The 26,776-nt window shown below is 37.4% G+C and overlaps 1 protein-coding gene and 1 long non-coding RNA gene across 2 annotated transcripts in view; one reads left to right on the top strand and one right to left on the bottom strand.

The window, feature by feature from the left end:
• Positions 1-26,776, bottom strand: part of WWC2 (WW and C2 domain containing 2) — a 228,616-nt gene that overhangs the window by 76,417 nt on the left and 125,423 nt on the right. Inside the window, 1 exon segment of the mRNA XM_055276493.2 lies at positions 464-543. Coding sequence (XP_055132468.1) covers positions 464-543 — 80 coding nt within the window.
• LOC129481288 (uncharacterized) lies at positions 76-7,136 on the top strand. The gene is made up of 2 exons (XR_008657323.1): positions 76-185; positions 6,848-7,136. It is a non-coding gene; the product is annotated as an uncharacterized lncRNA (long non-coding RNA).

Below are 26,776 nucleotides of genomic sequence, written 5' to 3'. Positions count from 1 at the left end.
AGGTCATCCCTGGGGCTGACAGAGAGAGAGACACGCCTCCACCCAAGGGCCCAGGGCAGCTGCAGGCTCACATAAGGGTCAAATACAGCCGGCCCAGCCGAATGTGGAGAGGAATTTCTTGTGCCTAGTCTCTTAGCTCTGTACCACAATCTCAGAGGAGGCCAGCAAGGGTCCAGGAGATAAAGGTAAGACAAAGGCTTTTCACTTTGGTTTCTTTGGATCTCCAATGATTAATAAAAACTTTGGATCTTTTCAAGTGCATAGATCTTTCCCAAGTGCATAGATCTTTCCCAAGTTTTTTTATCTGTTGGTTGATTGCTTTGTTTTCTTTTGGTGTAGAGCTCTGAACTTTTTACTTTACGTTTCTTTAAGAAATCTCTTATGTAATCTATCTTCTATTTTCTTTGTATTAATATTAGTTAGGCAGCTTATTCTAAAGTTGATTCAGTATTTTCATACTTACTGCTGCAATGTTTCAAAGCCTTGTTCTTTATAGAGCAGTTCTTGCTTCATCTGTGAGAGTTCTCTCTTTAGCTTTTTAACCTTTAAAGAGAAATCAACATAAATATTAATGTTTGCAAATTTAGCAATATAGCCCACAGTTTTAAAAGATAATAAATTAGTAAACCATTAAACACATAAACAAAGCCATTAGTTAAAGTAACATTTACGTTAGCAGTTTCTCCTTCACATAAATTCTGTGGAAGGCATATTAATGATGTTTAAAACTATCAGTGATGTGTATTATTACTACTATTTACCTTCATCACCTTACTTAGCAACATTCTTATGAGCTGGACATCATCATTGTCTCCAGCCAAAATGGGCAGAATAAGAACTCCAAGTCATGGCATCTCTATAAAAGTGTGTGTTTTTCCTTCATTCACTGTGCCAAGGGCCACTGCCCACCCCTCCGTTCCTCAGATGTCCTGGCAGTTCCTTCTGCCTGGAAAGCTCTCCCCAGATCTCCCGCAGTTGACTCCCTGTTCCTCCAATGCTAGCTGAAATGTTACCTTTTCAAATAGGACTTCCCTAGCCCCCTGCCCCTGCCACGACTCTGTTTTATTTAGACCAGAGTATTTTTCAGGAGCTGAAATTCTCCATGTACACTGTCTGTCATCCATGAGAAAGTAAGCTGCAACCCACCAGCTGTATCCCAAGCATCTACAACCATGCCAAGCAAACAGCAGATGATCAATAAATATTTGTTGTCAAACTGATAAAATATATTTTTCCTGTTGTCAAATATATACTTTGGTAATAACAATTCTAAAATTGGACAGATCAGAAAAGCAGCACATGTCTGGTTTAGTCACAAACTAATAAAGGTCTTCTCACAAGGGTTAGAAACTTACTTCCACATATTAAGTTAAAGCCTTAATTTTTTTCTGTTGTTCGTGTTTTTGAGACGGAGTCTTGCTCTGTCGACCAGGCTGGAGTGCGGTGGTGCAATCTCGGCTCACTGCAACCTCCGCCTCCCAGGTTCAAGTGATTCTCATGCCTCAGCCTCCAGAGGAGCTAGGATTACAGGCGCCTGCCACCATGCCAAGCTAGTTTTTGTGTTTTTAGTAGAGATGGGGTTTGACCATGTTGCCCAGGCTGGTCTTGAACTCCGGGGCTCAAGCGATCCACCCACTTCAGCCTCCCAAAGTGCTGGGATTATAGGCGTGAGCCACCATGCCCAGCCAGAGCCTTAAGTTTTAAACACATTCTGTTGTGCAATATTTTAGTGTGCTTTTGAACTTTTATGCTGATTTATTTTACTCATTCCACAAGTAGGTATTGACTCTCTACTATGTGTCTGGTGCTGGGCCTGAGTGTGAACAAAACGGACATGATCCCATGATCCCTGCCCTCAGGGATCTTATAGACAATGGAGCAGCCAGATATTGAGCAAATAATCAGCCAACAAAAGAAATCTTAGTAATTACCAAAGGTGCTCTAAGTTCAGGATACTTAGATATGCCAAGAGAACAGACCCTAGTTTAGTCTGAGGGCTTGGGTGGAGCCTGTCTGAGGAAACCATGTTTCAATTGAGAGGGTTAGTGGGGCTCACTTGGTAGAAGGGGTCCTCAACAGGAAGAGCCTATGCAAAACCCTAAAGAGACAGCAGGGTGAGGGGGTATTCAGCAAACCTCTGTAATTTAAAGAATGCCACTTTGGCTGGATTACAGAGGGTAGGGGTGGCAAAAGATGGAACTGGAAAAGGACTGATACATAGATGCCACGTTGAGAATTTCTAAATCTTACTCTAAGAACAATGAGAATCAAGGAGATTAAAGCAAGACCTGCTTTATGATTTTAAACAGTCACTGTGACAATGCTGTGGGGACTGACCAGAAGTGCCACAAGGGTCCATTATGCCAGCACTGTGGGCTGGCATGTGGGCAAGAGCCAGAGGAGGAAGATACTTCAGAGGCAGAATCAACAGGACTTGGTGATGGACTCAACGTGGAGGGTGGGGGAGAGCATGTGACCAAGATCACATCAGGATTTTGGCTCGCCTGCTGAAGGTGCTTCCCCGGAGAGCAGGACCAAATGTGGAAGAAAAGAGGAAGGGTTTTCTTTAAGACATTTATTTCCATGATGCCCAGGAGACTTCAATGGCAACTAGAATATGTGGACTTGATGTTCAGAAGTGTCTGGACTAGAGATAGATAATTGAGAGTCACTGGCATAAAGATATTTTAGGTGCATGAGAATAAACAAGATTACCCAAAGTGGGTGTGTATTGAAAAGAGGAGAGTGTTCCAGAGCAAGCCTTGGGCATATTCATTATTCACATGTCTACTAGAGAGAGATAAAATACACTATGAAGTCGTGGCAAGAGATGTAAGAGGAAAAAAAAGGGCATCCTCGAATACAAGAGAAAAATGTCAAGAGGGAGACCAGGCACTATGAGGAACAATGTGACAAAGACAAGAGCGGTGTAATACTCATGTTTGCATACCTTTAGGCACAGTGTTTTGGACAAAGCAGATATTCAATAATATATCTGTTGAGTTTAACCTGAATGTTTATCAGTTTGTGCTTAGGTACTTGTATTTTATTAGGGAAAAGAAATACAAATAATTATGTTTCAAGGCCCAGTTTATAAATACAAAGAGAGGTATAAAGAGTGCTACTGGAACTCAAAGGAGGAAAGGATTACTTATGGCTTGGGGATGAGGGTGGAACTCCTGGAGAAGGCTACCTGAACTGGATTTTAAAGGTGCTGTAATATGAATTAAGAGCTGAACTGGATTTTAAAGGTGCTGTAATATGAATTAAGAGCAATGAGCTCATTTGCAGTATATCACAAAAACATTTCAGTTTTAACATTAAACTATTATCATATCAAAAAAGCCACAGCAATCAGTAGCTCATTCTACATGTATTTCTATTTAGGACAGCATTTTCAGGTGCTTTTTGCCAAAAAGACAGCAGCACTTTTATCTTTTGAAAAAAAAAAATCAGTCCAAAAATTGATAGCACTCAAGTATCTGAGCTGAAACCTGTCTTTACCTTTGAAAATACAGTTTGTTACAACAGCTACAAATAAAATAAAATACCTAGGAATTAACTTAACTAAAGAAGTGAAAGATTTCTACAATGAAAACTATAAAAAAAGATTGCCCAACCCACGATAGCTTTGAATGCAGCCCAACACAAATTCGAAAACTTTCTTAAAACATTATGAGGATTTTTGCTTTTTTTTTTTTTTTTTTTTTTTTTTAGCTTACCAGCTGTTGTTAGTACTAGTGTATTTTATGTGTGGTCCAAGACAATTCTTCTTTAAATGTGGCCCAGGGAAGCCAAAAGACTGAACAACCCTGCTATAAAACATTGATTAAAGAAGTTGAAGAGGACACACAAAAAAAGGTAAGATAGACCATGTTCATGGATTGGAAGAATCAATATTATTAAAATGTCCATACTATCCCAAGTAATCTACAGATTCAATGCAATCCCTATCAAAATCCTTTCACAGATACAGAAAAAACAATCCTAAGATTTATACAGAACCAAAAAAGACCTGGAATATCCTGAGCAAAAACAGCAAAACTGAATCACATTACCTGACTTCAAATTGTTAAAGCAAACTAAATATGGCCTAAGAAGGACTTCATACTTCTATAATTGAGACCTTGTGGATGAACTGCAACCTAGCTTAATAGTCAGACAAAATTGAAAACCTAACTTAATAGTATACACCTGTAACAATAACTGAGTGTTGGCCAATCCCAGTGGCCATACTTCGACCACTCATAGAATGCTGAATGTTCAAACTATGTTCAAATAAGGCAAATGCCAAGCTGCAACCGATCTCGCTGTTTCTGTACCTCACTTCCAATTCCCGTACATCACTGTATGTTTTCTGTCTATAAATTTGTTCTGACCACAAGGCACCCCTGGAGTCTCTGTGAGTCTGCCGTGATTCTGGGGGCTGCCCGATTCACGAATCGTTCATTGATCAATTAAACTCCTTTAAATTTAATTCAGCTGAAGTTTTTCTTTTTTCAAAATTATCCAACAGAGGTATAGTAACCAAAACAGCACACAACCGGCATAAAGATAGACACAGAGACATAGAGAACCAGGAAACAAATCCATAAATGTACAGTGAACTCATTTTTGACAATGGTGCCAAGAACATATACTGGGGAAAGGACAGTCCCTTCAATAAATAGTGCTGGAAAAACTAAATATCCATATGTAGAAGAATGAATCTAGACCCCTCTCTCTCTCCATATACAAAAATCAAGTGAAAACAGTTGATTAAAACAATGATGATATTGAACCCATTTAGAAATAATGAATTAAAACAATTACTATATCTTACTGACATAAAATAGAAGTCTTAAAATCACTTGGATTGCATGAGATAAATATTATACAAAAAATCATTTGGATTATGATGAAAGGTCAATTTAAATTTTTTTAAAAATTGTTTAAGACATTCTTTATCTTGAAGAGATATTAGTGCTCCCATGTTCACTGTAGCATGATTCACAATAGCCAAGATATAGAAATACTCTAAATGTCCATTGACAGATGAATGGATTAAAAAAAATAGTGTGCATACACAATGGAATATTATTCAGCCTTCAAAAAGAAGGAAAGTCTGCAATATGTGACAATATGAATGAACCTTGAGGACATTGTGCCAAGTGAAACAAGACAGTCACAGAGGGACAAATACTGTATGATTCCACTTACATAAAGTATCTAAAATAGGCTCATAGAAGCAAAATGGTGGTTGCCAGGTGCTGAGGTGTACAGAAAAGGCAGAGTTGCTACAGGAAATAAAGTTTCAGTTATGCAACATGAATATTAGTCTAGAACTCTGCTGTGCAACTTTTTTTATAGTTGAATATATTATACACTTAAAAATTCTGTTAAGAGGGCAGATCTCATGTTAAGTGTTATTACAAAAGAAATTGAAATTCAAAAAAAAATCTAAAATCGACTTGACAAACTTGGACTCTCCTCTGTTTAGGTGATAGGTGTGGAATTATATTCTATGTTGGGTGACAATCACATAGGAAGCTAACCTGTGCTTTCTTTGTTCCCCACATTATTTAGTTTACCTATAAGTTGGCTATACGCTACTGTTTTTATACTGGGGAGTCTTCTTAATGGACAACCTGAATGATTCTTAGCTCCCAAATACCGAGATGGCATTTTATGAACTATCAAAAAGTTTGCTCCCATAAGTGAAATGAATATTTCCAACCAGACATTATTTCTAGTTGTTTTGGTTTTATTGGTATGGTGTTAATTAGTAGTTCAACAACCTTTCTTCTTTGGAACCACTTGGCATCATTCTAGCTACCGGAGGATCACTGTTTCCACTCTTCTGTTCTCTACCCCAGCCTCAAATGTAGGACACAGAATGTAAAAACTAATGTCCTTAGATCACAACTAGGAGATTAAGCTAATGCTGACCTACAAGCTTAGCACAATGTAGACTCTACTAGGAAGTAATAATGAGAGCTAAATTCATAAGTGCTTTTAATGTATTCCAGGAACTGTGCTAAATACAAATACCCATTTTCAATCCTCAAACTACACTACTAGATAAAGTTTTCATTCTCATTTTATTGGTAAAGAACCTGGGACCTAAAGAGGAAAGGTAAGTAACCTGCTAAAGGTTACCCTGCTATCACAGTCTATCTAGAACCCAGGAGAACTTCTAAAAATACAATTTAAAAAGCTTTGTTATTAATGGCATGATAATACATGCAAAAACAAAGGCAAACTAGAATTGTAGCAAAATGACCTAAATAAAATCTGTGACCCCTTATTCTGCCTTAGAAACTTCATTGTTCCTGTATCCCACTGGAAATGAAGACATGAAAAGCCCACAGTCCCCAGTGTCTGTTTTCTCTCACATCACGGAACTTAACTACAGCTGTGGCTAACCACCTAATTTTACTTCTATGGAGCCAAATCTCACAACCCAGAGTGCTAAATTGGAAGCAAGAGCACACGATTTCTGCACATTTCCCACTGTCTATACTGACTACGCTAAAGCAACTGATATTTTACATTGATTTCAGTTATTTCTGGAAATCAGGACGATATTGTGATTAAACGTGATAAGTAGGACTGAAAATCACAGAGTTTCTTACCACTTCTTATAATCCTAGTGTCATAGGTTTTGTTTTAAAAGAAGGGGAAAGAAGATGACGATGAAGGAAAAGTAAACTCTGGAAACCTGTAGACCTTAGAAAGATCGCAAGACAGACAGGTTTAAAAAGTTTGCCCTAAAAGTGAATCTTGCAACATTAAAGCTCTAACGAGCAAAATGGTATTTTACTAATGACTATCTTCCCTTTTCACCGTTTTCTCCATTGTCTTGCAGGGAGCTCCTTAAGCAAGCCCACAAAGGGCAACTGTCAACTTGCTCCTTCTGGAAATCCTTCTCTTGACTACCACTTCCACCTTACTGAAAATCTTCATCACCTACCTCATCTCTGAAGCCACCTTTAAAGAAAACAAGAAGTCAACTCCACACAGATAAAGAATTCAGAATAAAACACTGTTTAACTTTCACAAAGCACAGAGGAAAGCAGAATTCCAGATGCTGCTAGAACCATGTATGATGGCTAATAAATGGAATTGGCCATCAGAAACAAGATGGCTGAACACAATTATTTTTTAAAAATCTTTTGTTCAACAACAATAAAAAGGAAATAAAACAAAAGCCAATGAGAAAAATTACATAAAACATTTATGAAAATACTATCTCAAGATACAAATAACAAATATTAATATATGGAAGGTCAATGCTAGATCTCCAGAAATAATTAAACCAGTAAGGCCGGGTGTGGTGGCTCACGCCTGTAATCCCAGCACTTTGGGAGGCCGAGGTGGGCGGATCACCTGAGGTCAGGAGTTCGAGACCAGCCTGACCAACGTGGTGAAACCCTGTCTCTACTAAAAAATAGAAAAATTAGCTTGGCATGGTGGCAGGCGCCTTAATCCCAGCTACTTGGGAGGCAGAGGCAGGACAATCATTTGAACCCAGGAAGCAGAGGTTGCAGTGAGCCAAGATCAAGCCATTGCACTCAAACCTAGGGGACAAGAGCGAGACTTCTCTCAAAAAAAAAAAAAAAAAAAAAAAAGAAGTTTAAAAAGAAAAAAAAAAAACGGAAATTACCACATGACCCAACAATTCTGCTTCAAGGCATATACCCAAGAGAAATAGAAATCTATGTCCACACAGACACTTGTACATGTAAGTTCACAGCAGCATTATCCATAATAGCCAAAAAGTGGCAAAAACCCAAATATCTGCCAACTGATGACTGGATAAATAAAACATGGCCGGGTGCAATGTATCATGCCTACAATCCCAGCACTTTGAGAGGCGAAGGTGGATAGATTGCTTGAGGTCAGGAATTCGAGACCAGCTTGACCAACATAGCAAAACCCCATCTTTACTAAAAATACAAAAATTAGCTGGGTGTGGTGGCGCACGCCTGTAATCCCAGCTACTTGGGAGGCTGAGGCAGGAGAATCACTTGAACCCAGGAGGCAGAGGTTGCAGTGAGCCAAGATCGCACCACTGCACTCCAGCCTGGGCAACAGAGAGAAACTCTGTCTCAAAAAAAATAAAATAAAATAAAAGTTTATTCATATAATGGAATATTATTTGGCAATACAGGGTATGAAGTTCTAATACATGCTACAACATGAACAAACCCTGAAAACATAAGCCAAGTGAAAGAAGCCAGTCACAAATGATCACACAGTATATGATGCCATTTAGATGAAATGTCTGTAACAGGCACGTCGGGAAAGACAGGAAACAGTGGTTGTTCAGGGCTCAGGGGATGGAGGAGGGAGGTGTGGGGAATGGGGAGAACTGCTAATGGGCACAAAGTTCCCTCTGGGGGCAGAGCAAAAATGTCCTACAGTTAGATTGCAATAATCGGCATGTAACTATGAATGTACTAAAATCCATTAAAATGTACATTTTAAATGAATGAATTGTATGGTTTCTTAATAAAGCTGTTAAATTAAAAAAATAAACTAGCAAATGGAAATACACATGGTAAAACATCATTTAAAAATCACCTAAAAATAAAGACAAAACGGAAAAGCATTATATCATTACATACCAATTAAACTAGCAAACATTAAATACAAATAATAAACATATGGTCAAATGGTTTCCCATTTCAGATGCGCATCCACAACCCTTCCAGTGGTGTGTCAGGCCAACATGCTCTTCTGTCTTCATTCCATCACCTGGATTAACTCTCTTCCTTTCTCTCTTACTACTTTCCCCTTTCTCTCTCTATTGAGGCCACATTTGACTTCAAATTGTTTCTGGAAGATCCCACACCTTCTCCTGTGTCAAAACCTGTATGTACGCTGATTCTCCCCCACCTGACTAATTTCTTCATCACTTCTGTCCAGTCTTTGCTCAAATTTTGCCTTCTCAATGAGACTTCTTCTGAACACCTATTTAGAACTGCAACCAAATTGGGGTGGTGGTGTGTACCTGTAGTCCCAGCTACTCGGGAGGCTGAGGCAGGATGATCACTTGGGTCCAGAAGTTTGAGTCCAAGCTGGACTACACTGCTGTCTCTTAAACAAAAAACCAAAACAATAACAAAAATCTTGCCACCTGCTCTCCTTCATTCCCTATGTCCTATTCTGTAGCACTCATTCCTCGTTGAATCAATTTTTAAAAACATGAATAAAAGCTGAATTTATCAAAATGCTTTCTCTGGGCCGGGCATGGTGACTCACGCCTGTAATCCCAGCACTTTAGGAGGCCAAGGCGGGTGGATCGCTTGAGGTCAGGAGTTCAAGATCAGCCTGGCCCACATGGGGAAACACTGTCTCTACTAAAAATACGAAAATTAGCTGAGTGTGGTGGTACATGCCTGTAATCCCAGCTACTCAAGAGGCTGAGGCACAAGAATCGCCTGAACACAGGAGGCGGAGGTTGTGATGACCTGAGATTGCGCCACTGCATTCCAGCCTGGGTGACAGAGTGAGACTCTGTCTCAAAAAAAAAAAAAAAAAAGCTTTCACTGTATCTATTAGAATAATTAATAATTTCCCTTCACTGTTAGTACAGTGAATAATTTTCAAATCCTAAATTGTATATTCCTAGGATAAGCCCACCTTAGCTATTATATATAATTTTAAAATGTTGCTGTATTTAGTTTACAATGTTTTGTTTTGGAATTTTGCTTCTTTGCTTATGAACATGGTTGGCTTATATTTTGTTCATACAATCTTGTCACAATTTAATGTCAAAGTTGTGCTAGACTAATCTTGAGGGTTTCTCTGGAATTTCACTCATGGTAACAGGGCCATTCAGATTTGTTCTATCATCTCGAATCAGTTTTGGTTAATAATATTTAAATACGAATTTAGTCATTTCACTTCAAAATTCAAATGTAATAGTATAAATTTTCTCATGTCTCTATTTCTTAAGCATGTTTTCATTCCCCGCACTTTTTTATTTGTTCATTTTCTCTTCTTATTTTTGAGTCAATCCTGAGAGATGTCAATTTTATTATTCTTTTAAAAAACCAAAATTTGCTTTTGTTGATCCTTTCTATTATAGCCATGTTTTCTATTGCTTTTTTTTTTTAGACGGAGTTTCACTCTTGGCAGTTGCCCAGGCTGGGTGCAATGGCACAATCTCGGCTCACTACAACCTCTGCCTCCCAGGTTCAAGCAATTCTCCTGCCTCAGCCTCCCGAATAGCTGGGATTACAGGCATGAGCCACTGCGCCCAGCTGATTTTTGTATTTTTAGTAGAGATGGGGTTTCACCATGTTGGTGAGGCTGGTCTCGAACTCCTGACCTCAAGTGATCCATCTACTTTGGTCTCCCAAAGTGCTGGGATTACAGGTGTGCGCCACTGTGCTCAGCTGATAGTTTTTGCTTTTAATTTTATTTATCTTCTTCTACTGGCTTTGGCTTATTCTGTTCTTAGGTTGACTACATTGCTCATTAATTTTAAGACTTTCTTCTTTTCTAGTACAAGCATTTAAAGCTTTAAGTTTTTCTCTAACATTCATTCTATACTATTAACTAAACTACAGACTTTTTTGAATTTCCCCAGATTTTTCACTATTGTCCTTTTTTATTCAGGTCCAGCCTAGGTACCATAGCAAGACCCTGCCACTCTTAAAAAAACAACAGGAGGCTGGGTGTGGTGGCTCATGCTTCTAATCCCAATCTAATCTGAGAGGCCGAGGAAGGAAGGTTGCCTGAGCCCAGGGGTTTGAGATTAGCTTAGGCAATGTGGCAAAACCCCATCTCTACAAAAAATACAAAATTTACCAGGTTGTGATGGAGTGCACCTGTAGTCTCAGCGTCTCAGGAAGCTGAGGATTGCTTGAGCCCAGGAGGTGGAGGTTACAGTGAGACGGATTGAGCCGCTGCACTCCAGCCTTGGCGAAAGAGTGAGACTGTCTCAAAACAACAACAAAAACCCAAGAGGAAAGTCTCCTTAGTTGCCCCCAGTCTGTGACAGTTCCTCACTTTCTTGTCTTTAATGACCTATTCATTTTTGAAGCGCACTAGTCAGATGTTTTATAAAGTGTACTCCTATTTTGGTTTGCCTGATACTCTCTCAAAACTAGATTGAGATGATGGATGCTGGAAAAGAATACCACAGAGGCGACATGCCCTTCTCATCCAATGATGTATGAGTATATGCTCTCCACATGACTTATCCCTGGTGATGGAAACATTCATCAATTGGTTCCAGTAGGATCTGCCAGGTTTCTATAGTATAAATCAGCTGTTTTTCCTTTCCATAGTTTATTTGTCAGGAGGTACTCACTGGATCCAGCCCAAATTCAAGAAGAAAGAGGTACCAAAATTAGCAGACATGTTCAAACCACCAGGGTCAAGGAATACAAAGTTGAGGGGAGACGCTCTGAAGCAATGCAAATATCCTCTTTTTCAAAGTTTTACTCACTAATTTTAGCAAAGAATATTCATGTATGTTTGACCCATTATTTAGAATTGTATTACTCTAGAGTTCCAAATTATGTAGCTTCTAAGTTTCTTAGAAGTACAACACAGATACTGAAAGTAAAAAAACTTAAAGCATAGCAACTCAGTGAGTGTCCTCAAAGTAGAAACAGCCAGGTAATGGCCAACAGCTGAAGAATCCTAGAAGCCATTCTTGTGCCCTCCAAATTACTAAACCTTCCCTTTTCCCTAAAAGTAACCATTATCTCAACGTTTAGGCCTGTAAATAGTTTTGTCTTTTCTGAACTTAATGTAAGTGGACTCATACAGTGTGTACTCTTCCGTGTCTAGCTTCACCCACTCAACACTGTGCTGCTGCATGCAGTTGTGTACGTTGATTTGCACTGCTAGATGAGGTTCTACTGCATGACCATACACAATGCATTCATCCATTAGGCTACAGACACATACTTCCAGACCTAGGCTACATACTACACTCTATTCTAGGGTGGAGCTGCATGGTAGCAGGTGTGCATGCACACATTCAGCTTTATTAGGAAAGGCCAGTTTCCCACCAGCAGTAAAGAGTTCCAGCTGCTCCACATCCTTAACAATGCTTCATATTGGTCATCTTTTGGATTTCAGCTCCTCTGAAAGGTTGGAAACAGCTTTGTTGTTATTTTTAAATGACAACAAATTCACTACAGAGAATTCACTATTCTATTTCTAATTCACTATTTCTAACAAATTCACTACAGAGAATGTGGTCTAACCAATACTTTGAAATATATTGAAACAAGTCTAATGGCCCAAATATGGTCAGTTTTCATGAATGTGCTAAATGTGCTTGAAAAACATTTTTGCTTCCCATTTTTTCCCCACCACAATATAGCATAAGCTCCATGTTGTATACATTAATTAAGTAAAGCTTGTCAACCACGTGTATTTACCTATTGTATACTGTTACTAATTTTTAAATCTGCTTGATCTATCAAATACCAAAAGTTATACTGGAATCTCTCACTATGATTGTGGATTTTCTGCCAATTTTTGCTTTATATATTTTGGGGCCCACATTTTAACGGACACATTACAGATTCATGGTCCTTTTTCTTCATTAAAGCATTTTGCCATAAAATCTATCACTTCTGACATTAACAAAGCTTTATTTACTTATTTATTTGTGTACACCAGCTTTTTTCTGTTAGGATTTGATTGGTATATCTTTTTCTTCCCATCCTTTTAACTTTTCTGTATCTTTGTTGTTAGGTGTCTCTTTAAGTATCATATAGGTAGATTTTCTTTCCAAATCCAGTCTTTTAATCATTGTATTTTTAACTAGAGCATTTAATCCAATTATACTTAATTCTAATTATTGATACACTAAGATGTTTATCATCTTATATTAGACTCATTTGCCCTGTATTTTTTATTCTTTTCTCTCCTTTCCTGCTTTCTTTAGTAATATAGTGATGCCATACATTACTCTCAAATTTTGTCTGAAAATGTCTTTATTTCACTCATATGCATGAAAGATGTTTTGCTGTGTATAACATTCTGGTTAATGGTTATTTTCTGATAGAACACTGAAGGTATAAAAAATACGATTGGTATGAAAAAATAAGCTATTACTTGTTAATTTTGGACCTTTGCAAATAATCCTCCACCAGCTTTGATTTTTAATTCATTCCATGATTAATTTGTAGAACTTCTACTTAGTTCGTTTCCGTATTTTCTTGATCATTTTCGTGGTATCTTCCCTACTTATATTTTCAATCTCTTTTATTTCTTAAAAACATGTTAAACATGGATATTTTGTATTTTCTCTAATTTCTCAAAAATCTGAAGCACGTGAAGATCAAATTCTATTGTCTGTTTTTTTTTTTCCTGCCAGTTCTTTGTTCTCTGTACATCTGTGATTGGGCTATGTGTTCATACTTTCCTACTGAAGGCACTAGTTGAAGGTGTATTACTCTGGAGAAGACGTGCATCTGCAAGTGACTGGAGGCACAACCACCTGTCACTGCTAAGTGTTTAGCTTGGGCTTTTTCAGACCATCCACGTAAGTGTGAATTCAGGGGTATCTGATGGTGATGAATCCAACGGTCCCAATGTTTTTTTTCTCCTTTATCTACCTAGCATTGTTGCTCTAGATAGGCAACCTTTCTTGCTGTCTTCAACAAGTAGTAGTGGTGGTGGTGGGAGGTATGCTAGGGTGGTTGGGCTGGCTGAATTTAATTCTAGTATTTTTTTTTTTTTTTTTTTCTTGAGACACAGTCTCATTCTGTCGCCCAGGCTGGAGTGCAGTGGGGGGATTTCCGCTCACTGCAAGCTCTGCCTCCCGGGTTGACGCCATTCTCCTGCCTCAGCCTCCCCAGCAGCCGGGACTACAGGCGCCCGTCACCATGCCTGGCTAATTTTTTATATTTTTAGTAGAGACGGGGTTTCACCGTGTTAGACAGGATGTTCTCGATCTCCTGACCTCGTGATCCGCTCCCCTCGGCCTCCCAAAGTGCTGGGATTACAGGCGTGAGCCACCGCGCCCGGCCAATTCTAGTATTCTTAAACTGAAGGTTTAGAGTCTGTCTGAGTCCCCGCTTGATGCAGCTGGGGTCTGTCACCATGAGACCAGGAAAGGGACACAATAGAAGGGAATATTCACCTAGCTTATCAAATTTCCTCAGGGCAAAGCCAACTTTAGTGTTCTGCTTACTATTCTGAGTTCTGAATCTGGTGTACAGTCTCTATGAAATCCTTCTTTCTACCTTATCCAGACTTGTATTTATCTTCATTTATATTACATTCACAATTTTTAGTTATCACTAGGAAACATACAGTGTGGACATATTGACCACTGAATGGTCGGATAAAAAAAGTCCCCTAATGTTGGCTTTTTGGTGCTTTCTCTCTTCTATTCTTGTGAAATCCTGACAAAGCCTGATTTGGTGTTTTTTTGTTTGTTTGTTTGCTTTTAAATATTGCAGGGCTATTCTATTGTACCCATTTTAAAATTTTCATTAATTATTGTCTTTTTCTCTATTTCTCCGTCTTCTTTCAGTTTAGTCTGTTCCTTAAGATTTTTAATGCAAAGCTTAGTTATTATTAGTATTCTTCTTTAAGCCTATATAAATTCCCCACTAAAAACTGCTTTAGTTGCAGCCTGCAAAATTTATATGTATTTTTATGACCACTTAATTCTAACTATTTCTATATTTCTATGTAATTTTGTTAACCCATGCATTATACTGAAAGTACGCGTAAAAGTTTACTGTAGGCCAAGGCAGGTGGATTGCTTGAGCCCTGGAGTTTGTGACCAGCCTGGGCAACATGGCAAAATCCTGTCTCTACATAAAATACACAAATTAGCCAGGTATGGTAGTATACCACCTGTGGTCTCAGTTACTCGGGAGGCTGAGGCAGAAGGATCATCTGAGTCTGGGAGGCTGAGGCTGCAGCGAGCTGTGATTCCGCCACTGCACTCAGCCTGAATGACAGAGCTGAGACCCTGTATCAAAAAAAAAAAAGAAAAGTTTCGCAGAAGAGTTCTGCATTTTTCGGCTTTTTTATTACTGACTTCTAACTTAGCTGGCATCCAGGCTGGACAGTATGCTCATAATCCATTGTATTAATTTTTTAAGGGCAGCTTTATGACTAGCATGTGATTAATTTTTATGAGTAATGGAAAGAAATTTGCATTCAATATTTGGTGGGCTCCACATACAACCATTAGACCAAGCTTATTAACTTAGTTGTTCAAATCTCCCCACCCCAATACAGCATAAGCTCCATGAGAGCAGTTACTTTTGTTTGTTTTGTCTATGCTATATCTCACTGCCTAGAATAGTGTCTGAAATGTATCTGTTCTCTGCTACATCACTTGTGTAAAACAGTGTCTGGCATATATGAAACACTAAATAAATAATTGCTTAATGAATGAACGACTAAAGGCTTCTCATCCTGTTAGTTATTGCATTTAATTTTTAAAATGTCTCACCATCAGGTTGGCTTTGTCTGCTACTCCCCCATTGTTTTCTCAATCTTTTCTTTAAATGTTTCGTGACTAATTTAAATGAGCTCACGATTGGACTTTTCATGTTTAAATTACTGGTCCATCTGGAATTATTTTGATACAAAAAGTAAGGTATGGACTCACCTTTATTTTCTTTTCACCTTTATTTAATTTCTTTTAACATGGGCAAAGAGCTATCCTTACACATTCACTGAATAATCCAGTTTTATTCTAATCATAAAAAGTGCTACTTTCATTATATTTTAAATTCAACAAGATGTTTCTGCCTATTTGTGGATGTTCAGTTCCATTGATCTTCCTATTTTTGTGTCACTATCACACTGTTGTAATTACTGGTAATGTATGTCTTTTAAATATAGTAAGATAAGAACTTAACACACAAGTTCAATTTTGTTGCCAATTCAGTTGCAATAAACACTCATGCATATAGAGTATGGTCTGTAAATACAACATTTTACAAAAAGAATCAGAGTTTCTTGAATAAATGTCTGATTCCAGGTCTAGTGCAAAAAAAGTCAAAAACATCTTTTCAGGCCAGAGTAAAAGAAAACTTTCAGAATACTAGGATCAAAGGTATGAGGAGTCAACATAAAGAGGTTCCTCTATCACAAGACAGGAAAATTTGTGGATCAATAAGCATAATAATTACAATGACCTAAAACATGTCAGTTATGTTTAAATCTGTGAGCACAAATTGATACTTTAAAACCTAAACAAATAGGCCAGGTGCAGTGGCTCACACCTGTAATCCCAGCACTATGAGAGGCTGAGGCAGGCAGATCACTTGAGATCAGGAGTTTGAGACCAGCCTGGCCAACATGGTGAAACCTCATCTCTACTAAACATACAAATATTAGCTGGGTGTGGTGGCACATGTCTGTAATCTCAGCTATTCATTCGGGAGGCTAAGGCACAAGAATCACTTGAGCCCAGGAGGTAGGGGTTGCAGTGAGCTGAGATGGTGCCAGTGCACTCCATCTTGGGTGACAGAGCGAGACTCCGTCTCAAAAAAAAAACAAAAAACAAAAACAAACAAAAAAAAACTAAACAAAAACCTCAACTCTGTTGGTTATCTCTGGCAGGTGCTAGACAGAGACAGGGCACAGTTTATCATTTCATCTATCTTTCCAATATGAGCTGAGGATCAGTAAAAAACAGAAGTGGTGATGCAGGGGGAAAGTTTCTTTTATAGAGGTATTCCAACAAACAAACAAATAAATAAATATATAAATAAGGAATGGTATACTCAGACTATAATATTTTTGCAATCCCTAATGAAATAACGAATCTAGATGATCATAAATTACTACTACAATAAAAAAGAGACATGCACTTCATGATGGATATATACAGCACAACCCATGATGAATGTCCCCGCCCGAAAAAACTAGATCTCATAATCCTCTACATCTAATTAATAATTTCCAGGAATTATAGGAACAAAGGAATTTAAGTACACCATGGGGATGTAAGATACAAAAATCAGACAGCGAGGAATTCCACAAACGACCTAGTTTTTTTTTTGTTTGTTTTAAGTCACAAAGAAAAGAGGGCGATTAAAATTAGACTTCAGCTGGGTGCGGTGGCACACACCTGTAATCCCAGCACTTTGGGAGGCCAAGGTGGGTGGATAGCCTGAGGTCAAGAGTTCAAGACCAGCCTGGCCAACATGGCTAAATCCTGTCTCTACTAAAAACACAAAAATTAGCTGGGCATGGTGGCAGGTGCTTATAGCCCCAGCTACTCAGGAGGCTGAGGCAGGAGAATCACTTGAACCCAGGAGGCAGACGTTGCAGTGAGCCGAGATTGTGGCACTGCACTTCAGCCTGGGTGAGACTACTGGGTAAGAAAAAGTGAGACTCCATCTCAAAAAAAGACAATAAATAAAAAATAAAATAAAATTAGACTTCAGAAATATATTTACCAATTGCAATATATAGACCATATTTAGACCCTGATTCAAACAAGCCAATAGAAAAACAAATGAGAAACATAAATATTGATAAGGCATTTGGACAGCAATAAAGAACTCTAGTTAACATTTCAAAAACAATGGCATTGTAGTTACTTTCTTCTTAGCTTTAAAAATACATGCTGAAATGTTTACAGGTGAATGATACACTATTTCAAGTTGTCATCAAAATAATTCAGAAGGTAGGGTGAAAGTAAAAGATAAAATGGATGACACGTGATGGAAATATGGGAGAAAATTAAACTATTCTCTCTACTCGTGTATATTGTTTAGTATTTCCCATAATAAAGTATAGTCATGTGTCACTTCATCAGGTTACATTCTTAGAAATATGATGTTGGGCAATTCTGCTATCACATGAATATCACAGAGTACACTTACACAGAACCAGATAGCATAGCCTGCTGCACACCTAGGCCACTTGGCATAGCCTATTGTCTTAGGCTACAAACCTGTACAGCATGTTACTGTACTGAAAACTGTAGGCAACTGTAACATAATTGTAAGCATTTGTGTATCGAAACATATCAAAAGATAGAAAGGGTATCGCAAAAACATGGCATCATAATCTCATGGGACTACATATATATATATATATGTGGTTTGTCATTGACTGCAGTGTCATTTATTTGGCACATAACTATATTTTTATTATTCTTTTATTTTTTGAGATAGCATCTCACTCTGTCTCCCAGGCTGGAGTATAGTGGCACAATCTCAGCTCATTACAACCTCTGCCTCCCAGGTTCAAGTGATTCTCGTGCCTCAGCTTCCCAAGTAGCTGGGACTACAGGTATGTGTACCACCACATGCAACTAATTTTTGTATTTTTATTAATAGTAGGGTTTTCACCACGTTGGCCAGTCTGGTCTCAAACCCCTGGCCTCAAGTGATCTGCCCGCCTCAGCCTCCCAAAGTGCTAAGAGTGGGCCACCACACCTGGCCACATAAATATATTTTTATATGTAAGGCAAATTTGTTCTACTAACATATTCAGATGATATTCTGAAAATTTCTCTCTTGTTCCCCCTCCTACACTCCCAAATTAGGATTTTGATATTGCATCCTTATGTTGTTTCTATTTTTTAAAATATCTTTCATTTATTAAAATTTTCATTTATATCCTTCAAAAATGTTTTATAATTTTCTCTAGATAGGGCCACTGTATTTCTTGATAAAAGTTAATTCTAGATATTTTATGATTTGGGTTTGCTATTGTGAATATTTTTTTTATTTTATATATTATGAATGGCTATCATAGATATGTTAAGATTTTACATATATTATATATAAAATACATATAGATTCTGTTTATTAGTTCTAATAATTATTCATCTGAATCTTTTCCTCCCACATAGAAAATGGTATTTTAACCATATTTATTTACAATAAATGGCACAAGTTTTAAATGTACAATATGATGAGTTTAGACAAGTATATATAATCATGTACCACCAGGACAACCACAAAATATTTCCTCATGCCTCTTTATAGTCTATCCCCAGCTGGCCTCTAGCAACCACTAAACTTTCACTGTTTTTGAAATTCATCCATGTTGTATCAGTAACCTGTTCCTTTTAAATTACATTTTATGGATACATCACAATTTGTTTATCCATTATCTATTGATGGACATTTAGGCTGGTTCCCAGTTTAAGCTAATAAGCATAAAGCTCGCATAAATATTTACACTGAATTCGTTGTATGGGTATATGCTTTCATTTATATTGGGTAAATACCTATAAGTGGGATTGCTAGATAATATGTTATGTTTAACTTCGTAAGAAATCGCTAACCTGCTTTCCAAAAGGGTTGTACCATTTTGCATTCCATTTGTATATTCCAAATGTATGAGACTTCCATTTGCTAATGGCTTCCCATTAAGCACTGCTGTAGCTATACCCAATAAATGTTTATACAGTGTATTTTCCCTTTTGTTTAGTCCAAAATATTTTTAAATGTTCCTCATGTGCTCTCTTCTTTGGCCAATGAATTATTGAGAAGTATGCTAATAATTTCCAAGTATTTGACAATTTTTCCAGATATATTTCTGTTTATGATGTCTAGTTTAATTCCACTGTAGTTATACTCTGTATGAATTTGAGTCCCCTTAAATGTACTGAGACTTCTTTTCATATTCTAGAGTAAAGATTACCTTTGTGATGTTCCACGTGCACTTCTGCTGTTTCTAAATGGTATGTTCTATTTTATAAATGTTAATTGGATCAAGTTGGTCTATGTTATTGCTTACATCTTCGACAGCATTGCTGATTATCTGACTACATATTCTATCATGTCCAACTATAATTAGAGATTTGTCCTTCACCTTGCAGTTGTATTGGTCTTTATTCCAGGTATCTGAAGCTCTGTTAGCACGTGCACACATCTTTAAGATTCTTATGTCCTTTGATGAACTGATCCATTTATAATGATAAAATCTCTAGTAACAGTCCTTGTTCTGTAGTTTGTCTGATATTAACATGACAACTGCAACATTCTTTGGATTTGTATTTTCATGATATATCTTCTTTAATATTTTAATTAACCTATCTAGGCCTTTATATTTAAAGTAGGTCCGTTGCAGCCATCATGAAACTGGGTCTTGTTTTAACCATTCTGATAATCTTTGCCTTTTAATTGGAGCATTTAGGACATTTATTAATACATTTAGTATATTAGCTTTCTTATTGTCATATTTTCTTCCTCTATTCTTGCCTTCTTTTGGGTTAACTAAATTTTTTCTAATGATTCCATTTTATCTCCCTTATTGGCTTAAAAGTGTTACCACTTTTTTTTTTTTTTTTTTTTTGAGACGGAGTCCCGCTCTGTTGCCCAGGCTGGAGTGCAGTGGTGCTGTCTCGGCTCACTGCAAGCTCCGCCTCCCGGGTTCACGCCATTCTCCTGCCTTAGCCTCCTAAGTAGCTGGGACTACAGGCGCCCGCCACCACGCCCGGCTAATTTTTTGTATTTTTAGTAGAGACGGTGTTTCACTGTGTTAGCCAGGATGGTCTTGATCTCCTGACCTTGTGATCCGCCCGCCTTGGCCTCCCAAAGTGCTGGAATTACAGGCGTGAGCCACCGCACCTGGCCATTTTTTTTTTTTTTTTTAAGTGGATACTCTAGGGCAGGAATCAGCAAATGACAGCTCATCTTGTGGCCTGTTTTTTGTTTTTGTTTTATGGCCCACAAGTTAATAAAGGTTTGCAAATGTTTAACTATTATCCAAGAAAAGTAGAAAAAAAGAGCAAAAATCTGCACCAGAGACCGCACATGGCCTACTATATGAGTTTTCTGATGCTGCAGGACAAATTACCACAGACTTAGCAGCTTAAAATTAATTACAATTATTTAATAGCTCACTAGGTTCTCTGGGCTCTCTGGTCAAATTATCACAAAGCTGAAATCAGGGTGTTAGCCAGGCTGAGTTGTCAGCTGGGGCTTTGCAGAAAAATCCACTCCTAACTTCATTATCACTTTTGGCAGCATTCAGTTCCTTGTGGCTCTAGGACTGAGGCTTGTATTCCTTGCTATCAGTCAAGCTTGCTCTCAGTTTCTTCCCATGTTGGCCTCTCCCTCTGTAATCCAGCAATGGTACATTTAAACCCTCTTATGCTTTGACATCTAATGTCCTCCCCTACAACCAGCCAGAGAAACTCTGTCTTTAAAGGGCTTGTGTGTTACCTCCAGTCCCCCAAGATAATTTCTCTACCACCCAGGATAATTTCTCTATCTTAAAGTTAACTCTGCCATATTAAATAATGAATCATATTCAGCCTGGAAATTATGAAAGGCATGTATACTAGGAAAGGTGGGGGAGGGGAAAACCTTGGAGGACTGGGAAATATTTTCAAATTCTGCTTACTATACCTACAACATCTAAATATTTACTATTTGGATCTTTATAGAAAAAGTTTGCTCTAGTGTATAAAATATGCAGTCTACTGCCAATAAAATCACTAATTTATGAATAGTCAAAGTGCCTTATGATGGCATCCTTCCATTCTCCCCCATTCTGTGATATTATGTCTTATATTTTGCTTTTAAATATTTTATAAACCTCACAACCTATTGTATTATCTTTGTTTAAATAGGCATTTTTATTTAAAGAGACTTCAACTTATTTAAAAAGTCTTGTATTTGAATATGTATCATCTCTAACATTTTTCATTATTTTATTTAGATCCAAATTTCCTTGTGGTATCACTTTCCCTCTGCTTGAAGAAATTACCTTTAACATCCAATATATTACAGCTCTGCAGGCAATCAGTTCTCTTGTTTGTCTGAAAAATTATTTTATTCTTTATTTTTGTGGTAAAATATAAATGTAAGACTTACCATTTAAGTATACAATTATGTGGTATTAAGTGCAACCATCATCACTGGTCATTTCCTGAACTTTTTCATTGTCTTAAACGGAAACTCTGTACCTATTAAACAGTAACTCCCCTTTCTCTTCTTCCTCAGCCCCTGGTAACCACTGTTCTATTTTCTGTGTCTATGAAATTGCTTATTCTAGGTACCTTATATAAGATGAATCATATTTGTTCTTTTGTGTCCGGCTTATTTCACTTAACATAATGTTTTCAAGGTTCATCCATGTTGTAGCATGTATCAGAATTTCATTATGTTTTAAAGCTTAATAATATTGCATTACATATATATGCCATATTTTGTTGACATTTACCTGTGATGGACATATAGGTTGTAGGTGTGTAACAGTTAATTTTATGTGTCAATTTGGAGGATATTTTTGGATAAGATTAATTTTTAAACTGGTGAACTCTGAGTACACAGATTGCCCTCCATAATGTGAGTATACCTCATCCAATCAGTTGAAGCCCTGATCGGAATTTAAAAACTGACCTCTCTAACCTAGTAGGAATTCAACAGACTGCCTTTGGACTTCATCTGCCCTGCCAGCTTTCCTGGGTCTCTGCCTGCCAGCCTTCAGACTTCATCTGCACCATCAGCTTTCCTGGGTCTCCAGGCTGCTGGTCTCTGGACTGGAACTGTACTGGCTCTCCTGTGCCTCCAGTTCGTCAGCCCATATGGCAAATCTGGACTCGCCAGTTTCCATGATTGTGTCAGCCAATTCTTTGTAACAAATCTCTTCCTAGATTAGAAGATATGTATCAAAATCTATCTAGATATGAATCAAAAAGTTAAATTTAGAATTACCTTGTGATCAAACAATTCCACTTCTGGATATATACCCCAAAGAACTGAAAGCAGACACTCAAACAGGTACTTGTATACCAATGTCCAACCTGTGTTAGTCAGTTATTTTATTTTTTTTTTTAGTAATAGCTTTCCTAATAGGTGTGAAGTGATATCTCACTGTAATTTTGATTTGCATTTCCCCAGTGACTAGTGATGTTTATCATCTTTTCATATGCTTGTTGGCCATTTGCATATCTTCTTTGCAGAAATGTCTATTGAAGTCTCTTGCCCATTTTTATACTGGTTGTTTTGCCTTCAATTTAAAAGATATTTTCACTAGGTACAGAAATCTAGGTTGACAGTTTTTAGTATTGGTACTCTTAAAATATTGCTCCATTGTCTTATAGTTTCTATTATTTCTGATGAGGAGTCTGTTGTAATTCTTATCTTTATTCCACTGTACGTAATGTCTTTTTCTATGGCTACCTTTTTTTTTTTTTTGAGACGGAGTCTCGCTCTGTCGCCTAGGCTGGAGTGCAGTGGCACAATCTCGGCTCACTGCAAGCTCCGCCTCCTGGGTTCACGCCATTCTCCTGCCTCAGCCTCCCAGTAGCTGGGACTACAGGCACCCGCCACCACGCCTGGCTAAGTTTTTGCATTTTTAGTAGAGATGGCGTTTCACCATGTTAGCGAGGATGGTCTCGATCTCCTGACCTCGTGATCCACCAGCCTCGGCCTCCCAAAGTGCTGGGATTACATGCATGAGCCACCACGCCCGGCTCTATGGCTGCTTTTAAGATTTTCTCTTTATCATTGATTTCTGGCAATATGATGATGATGTGCTTTGGTATAATCTTTTTTTTTTTTATTCTGCCTTGGGTTTGTTGAATTTCCTATATTGATGGATTAATAATTTCAGTTTCTGCAAATAATTTTTGTGATTTCCTCCCCTGCTGTTTCTAGGAGACTTTAATTACACACGTCAAACTATTTGATATTGAACCACAGGATACTGATATGCTGTTAAATTTTTACCAGGCTTTGTTTTCTCTGTGTAATTCATTTTCGGTAGTTTCTATTCCTATGTCTTTAACTTCACTGATCTTTTATTTGGTAATGTATAATCAGCTGTTACTCCCATACAGTTGTTTTATTTCTGATATTGTATTTTTAATCTGTAGAAGTTCCATTTTGTTTTTTTAATATATTTTTTCTCCCCATTTTCACATTTTCCTTTACATTCTTGAGCATATGTATAACATGTTTTAACATGTTTGTCTGCTAATTAAATTGTACCTGTCATTTCTTCTTTTTGTTGTGGATATTTTCTTGCTTCTTTGCATACCTCATCATTTTTAACAGCTTTATTGATGTATAACTAGCATGCGATAAAGTGAATATGTTTAAACTACATACATAAGTGTTGACACGTGTATATACACATGTAACTGTCAATACACTTTTAGAATATATCTAACACTCGCAAAGGTTTCCTGATGCCCTCTTGGTAAGCCCTCTTTTGCCCCTCCACACTTCTCTTATCCCCAACACACATGAAAAATTCTGACTAGATACTGGCCATTGTGAATTTTACATTGTTGGTGCTGGATTTTACTGTATTATCTTAAAGGATCCTGGACTTTGTTCTAGCACACAAATAAATTATTTTAAATCAATTTGATCTTTTCAATGTTTGCTTTCAATTTTTGTTAGAGTAAGTCCAATGCAGCCTTAGCCTCAGACTAATTTGGTCCCACTACTATGTCATTACCCTTCTGACGTTTCTGTTCAAGGTTCTATGTCTCTATGCTGGCTGATGGAAACACAAACTATTCCCAGCCCTATGTGAGCTCTGAGAACTGTCCTATCACTTTCTTTCTCCAGCCTTACGGTATTGTGTACCATGGCTACTCAATCAGTATTCAGTCAAAGATTTAAGGAGCCCCGACTAGAAATCTCTAGACTGGCATGTGCCTGCTCTTGCTCTCTTCTATTTCTGTAGCTCCCTTTGCTCTGGTATTTCCTATAGATTCTAGCCACTTCTCCGCCAATGAACTTTTCTCTTCTGTCTCATCAACTTATGCACACCACTAGACTATGTTTGGGTCCTTCTCCTCATACTGCAAACAGTGCAATCCCAGGGCTCGCTTCATCTGTTTCCTTTCAGTTAAGAATTACGTCTTCTACTGTTACCTGAAGTCTGAAGACAGCTGTTTCCTAGATTTTGTCCAGTTCTCTAATCACCTGCTGTTAGAGGGCAATTCTTGTAGTAGTTAATCTTTCATGGACAGAAACAGAAGTAAGCTGGATCTTTTAAAATATATTCACAGGATTTTGACAGCCTGAATTTTAGGCAAAATGTCTTCTTGTTGAGCCTATTTCACCAATATCACCTTCTCTCTAAAGACACATCTAAAATTGTCATCCAACTGACGACTCTTGAATCACACAATTTTACTCCCTTACATCTTGAAGGGAGCTAAAATTCTGATGCCTTCATTAAGTAGAAGCTGAGAGTATTATGTCTACCACCCTCATCTCTAGAAATAAATATGCACCCGAGGCTGCTAAAGATTGCAAAATGTATGTACAATAAATAGCTATTTCATACTCTCGCTGTCATGGCGTCAGGAGGTTGTTTCAAAATTCAATGTGAACGTGTTAGGTCAATGTATTTATTATGTACATGTCAAAGAAAAGTACCAAAATATAAGGAAGTGTTGGTTTGAATGTATTCACTATATCTTTATCTCATAACATTCCACAAAGCTTAGCCCCTATGACCTTCAAAATATGAGCAAATGAGCTTTGTAGGCTTTATAGAATCATTTAAAATAGATCATTTATGAGTGATTATTTTCCTGCCAATCCTGTTTGCTCAGATTATATATTCTCTAACAGGAAAAGTTAATTGCTTTTAATATTGTAAAATGCTACAAGCATTATGGATATAAGGGTATTTACGGATGTATAGAGATTGACATGGTGGCTTATCTAGGTGAAGAGAAACTAAATATCTCCTCCTCAACAACACAGTGCCAATGAATAATTTCTTTTTTAAAATACATATTTAGCCTGCAGTTTCATACCCTTCAAAGCTAGAAAAGGAGGCCAAACTCATAGAAAGAGAGCGAGAGAAATAAAACATTATAAAATCATTGAACATTATAACATTGTAAAACATTATAAAATCAATAAATGTGATTAAGTATTAAAGTTCACTCTACTCAAATTCTGAGTATGCTTTTGAAAAAAGACACTACTGTGCTATACATTTTAATTATTTCAAGTTACTACCATGTCATATTAGATAACACCAGTTCTTGTATTAAAGATAATCTCTCATTTTCTTTCTGTCTTGCTTTTTTTCCTTGTGAATGTAAGTCATCTCATTCCTAACTTCACTCAAAATTCACTAAGACTGTTGTACTATTTTCTAACCCAACACTAACTATAACAGTCCTCCCTTTTCCACAGTTTCATTTTCTGCAGTTTAGGTTGCCTGCAGTCAACTGCGGTCCAAAAATAGATGACTATGATACAGTAAGATATTTTGAGAAAGAGAGAGAGAGACCACGTCCACATAACTTTTATTAAAGTATAATGCAATGACTGTTCAATTTTATTATTGAACAGTCAATTTTATTGTCATATTATTATATTATTCAATTTTATTGTCGTAATCCCTTACTATGTCTAATTTATAAGTTAAACTTTATCACAGGTATGGCTGTATAGGAGAAAACAGTATACAATGGGTTCAGTAATATCTGGGGCTTCAGGCATCCACTGGGGGGCCTGGACCATATGCCCTATGAATAAGGGGGAGCTACTGTACAATACAAATTCATTTCCAAATATCCTAAGAATAACCTTATCTACAGTTTGGTGTTGCAAGTTAGCATCATTCTCTTTCAACACCCTAAAAGAAAGTTAAGTCACAGCTGAAAGAACTTGAAATGTAAGCTAAATTGTAAATACAGTATAAGAATAAGGATATCTCTCATGTCTAGTCAAGAGAGAATATTTGTGGCAATTTACATTCTCCAAAGACATATTTCTTTTTTTTTTTTCGAGACAGAGTTTCGCTCTTGTTGCCCAGGTTGGTGCAATCTCAGCTCACTGCAACCTCCGTCACCCAGGTTCAAGAGATTCTCCTGCCTCAGCCTCCCTAG

Source organism: Symphalangus syndactylus, chromosome 4 (genome assembly GCF_028878055.3).
Source record: "Symphalangus syndactylus isolate Jambi chromosome 4, NHGRI_mSymSyn1-v2.1_pri, whole genome shotgun sequence".
Classification (NCBI taxonomy): Eukaryota; Metazoa; Chordata; class Mammalia; order Primates; family Hylobatidae; genus Symphalangus; species Symphalangus syndactylus.
This window is presented reverse-complemented; position numbering and strand designations above follow the sequence as displayed.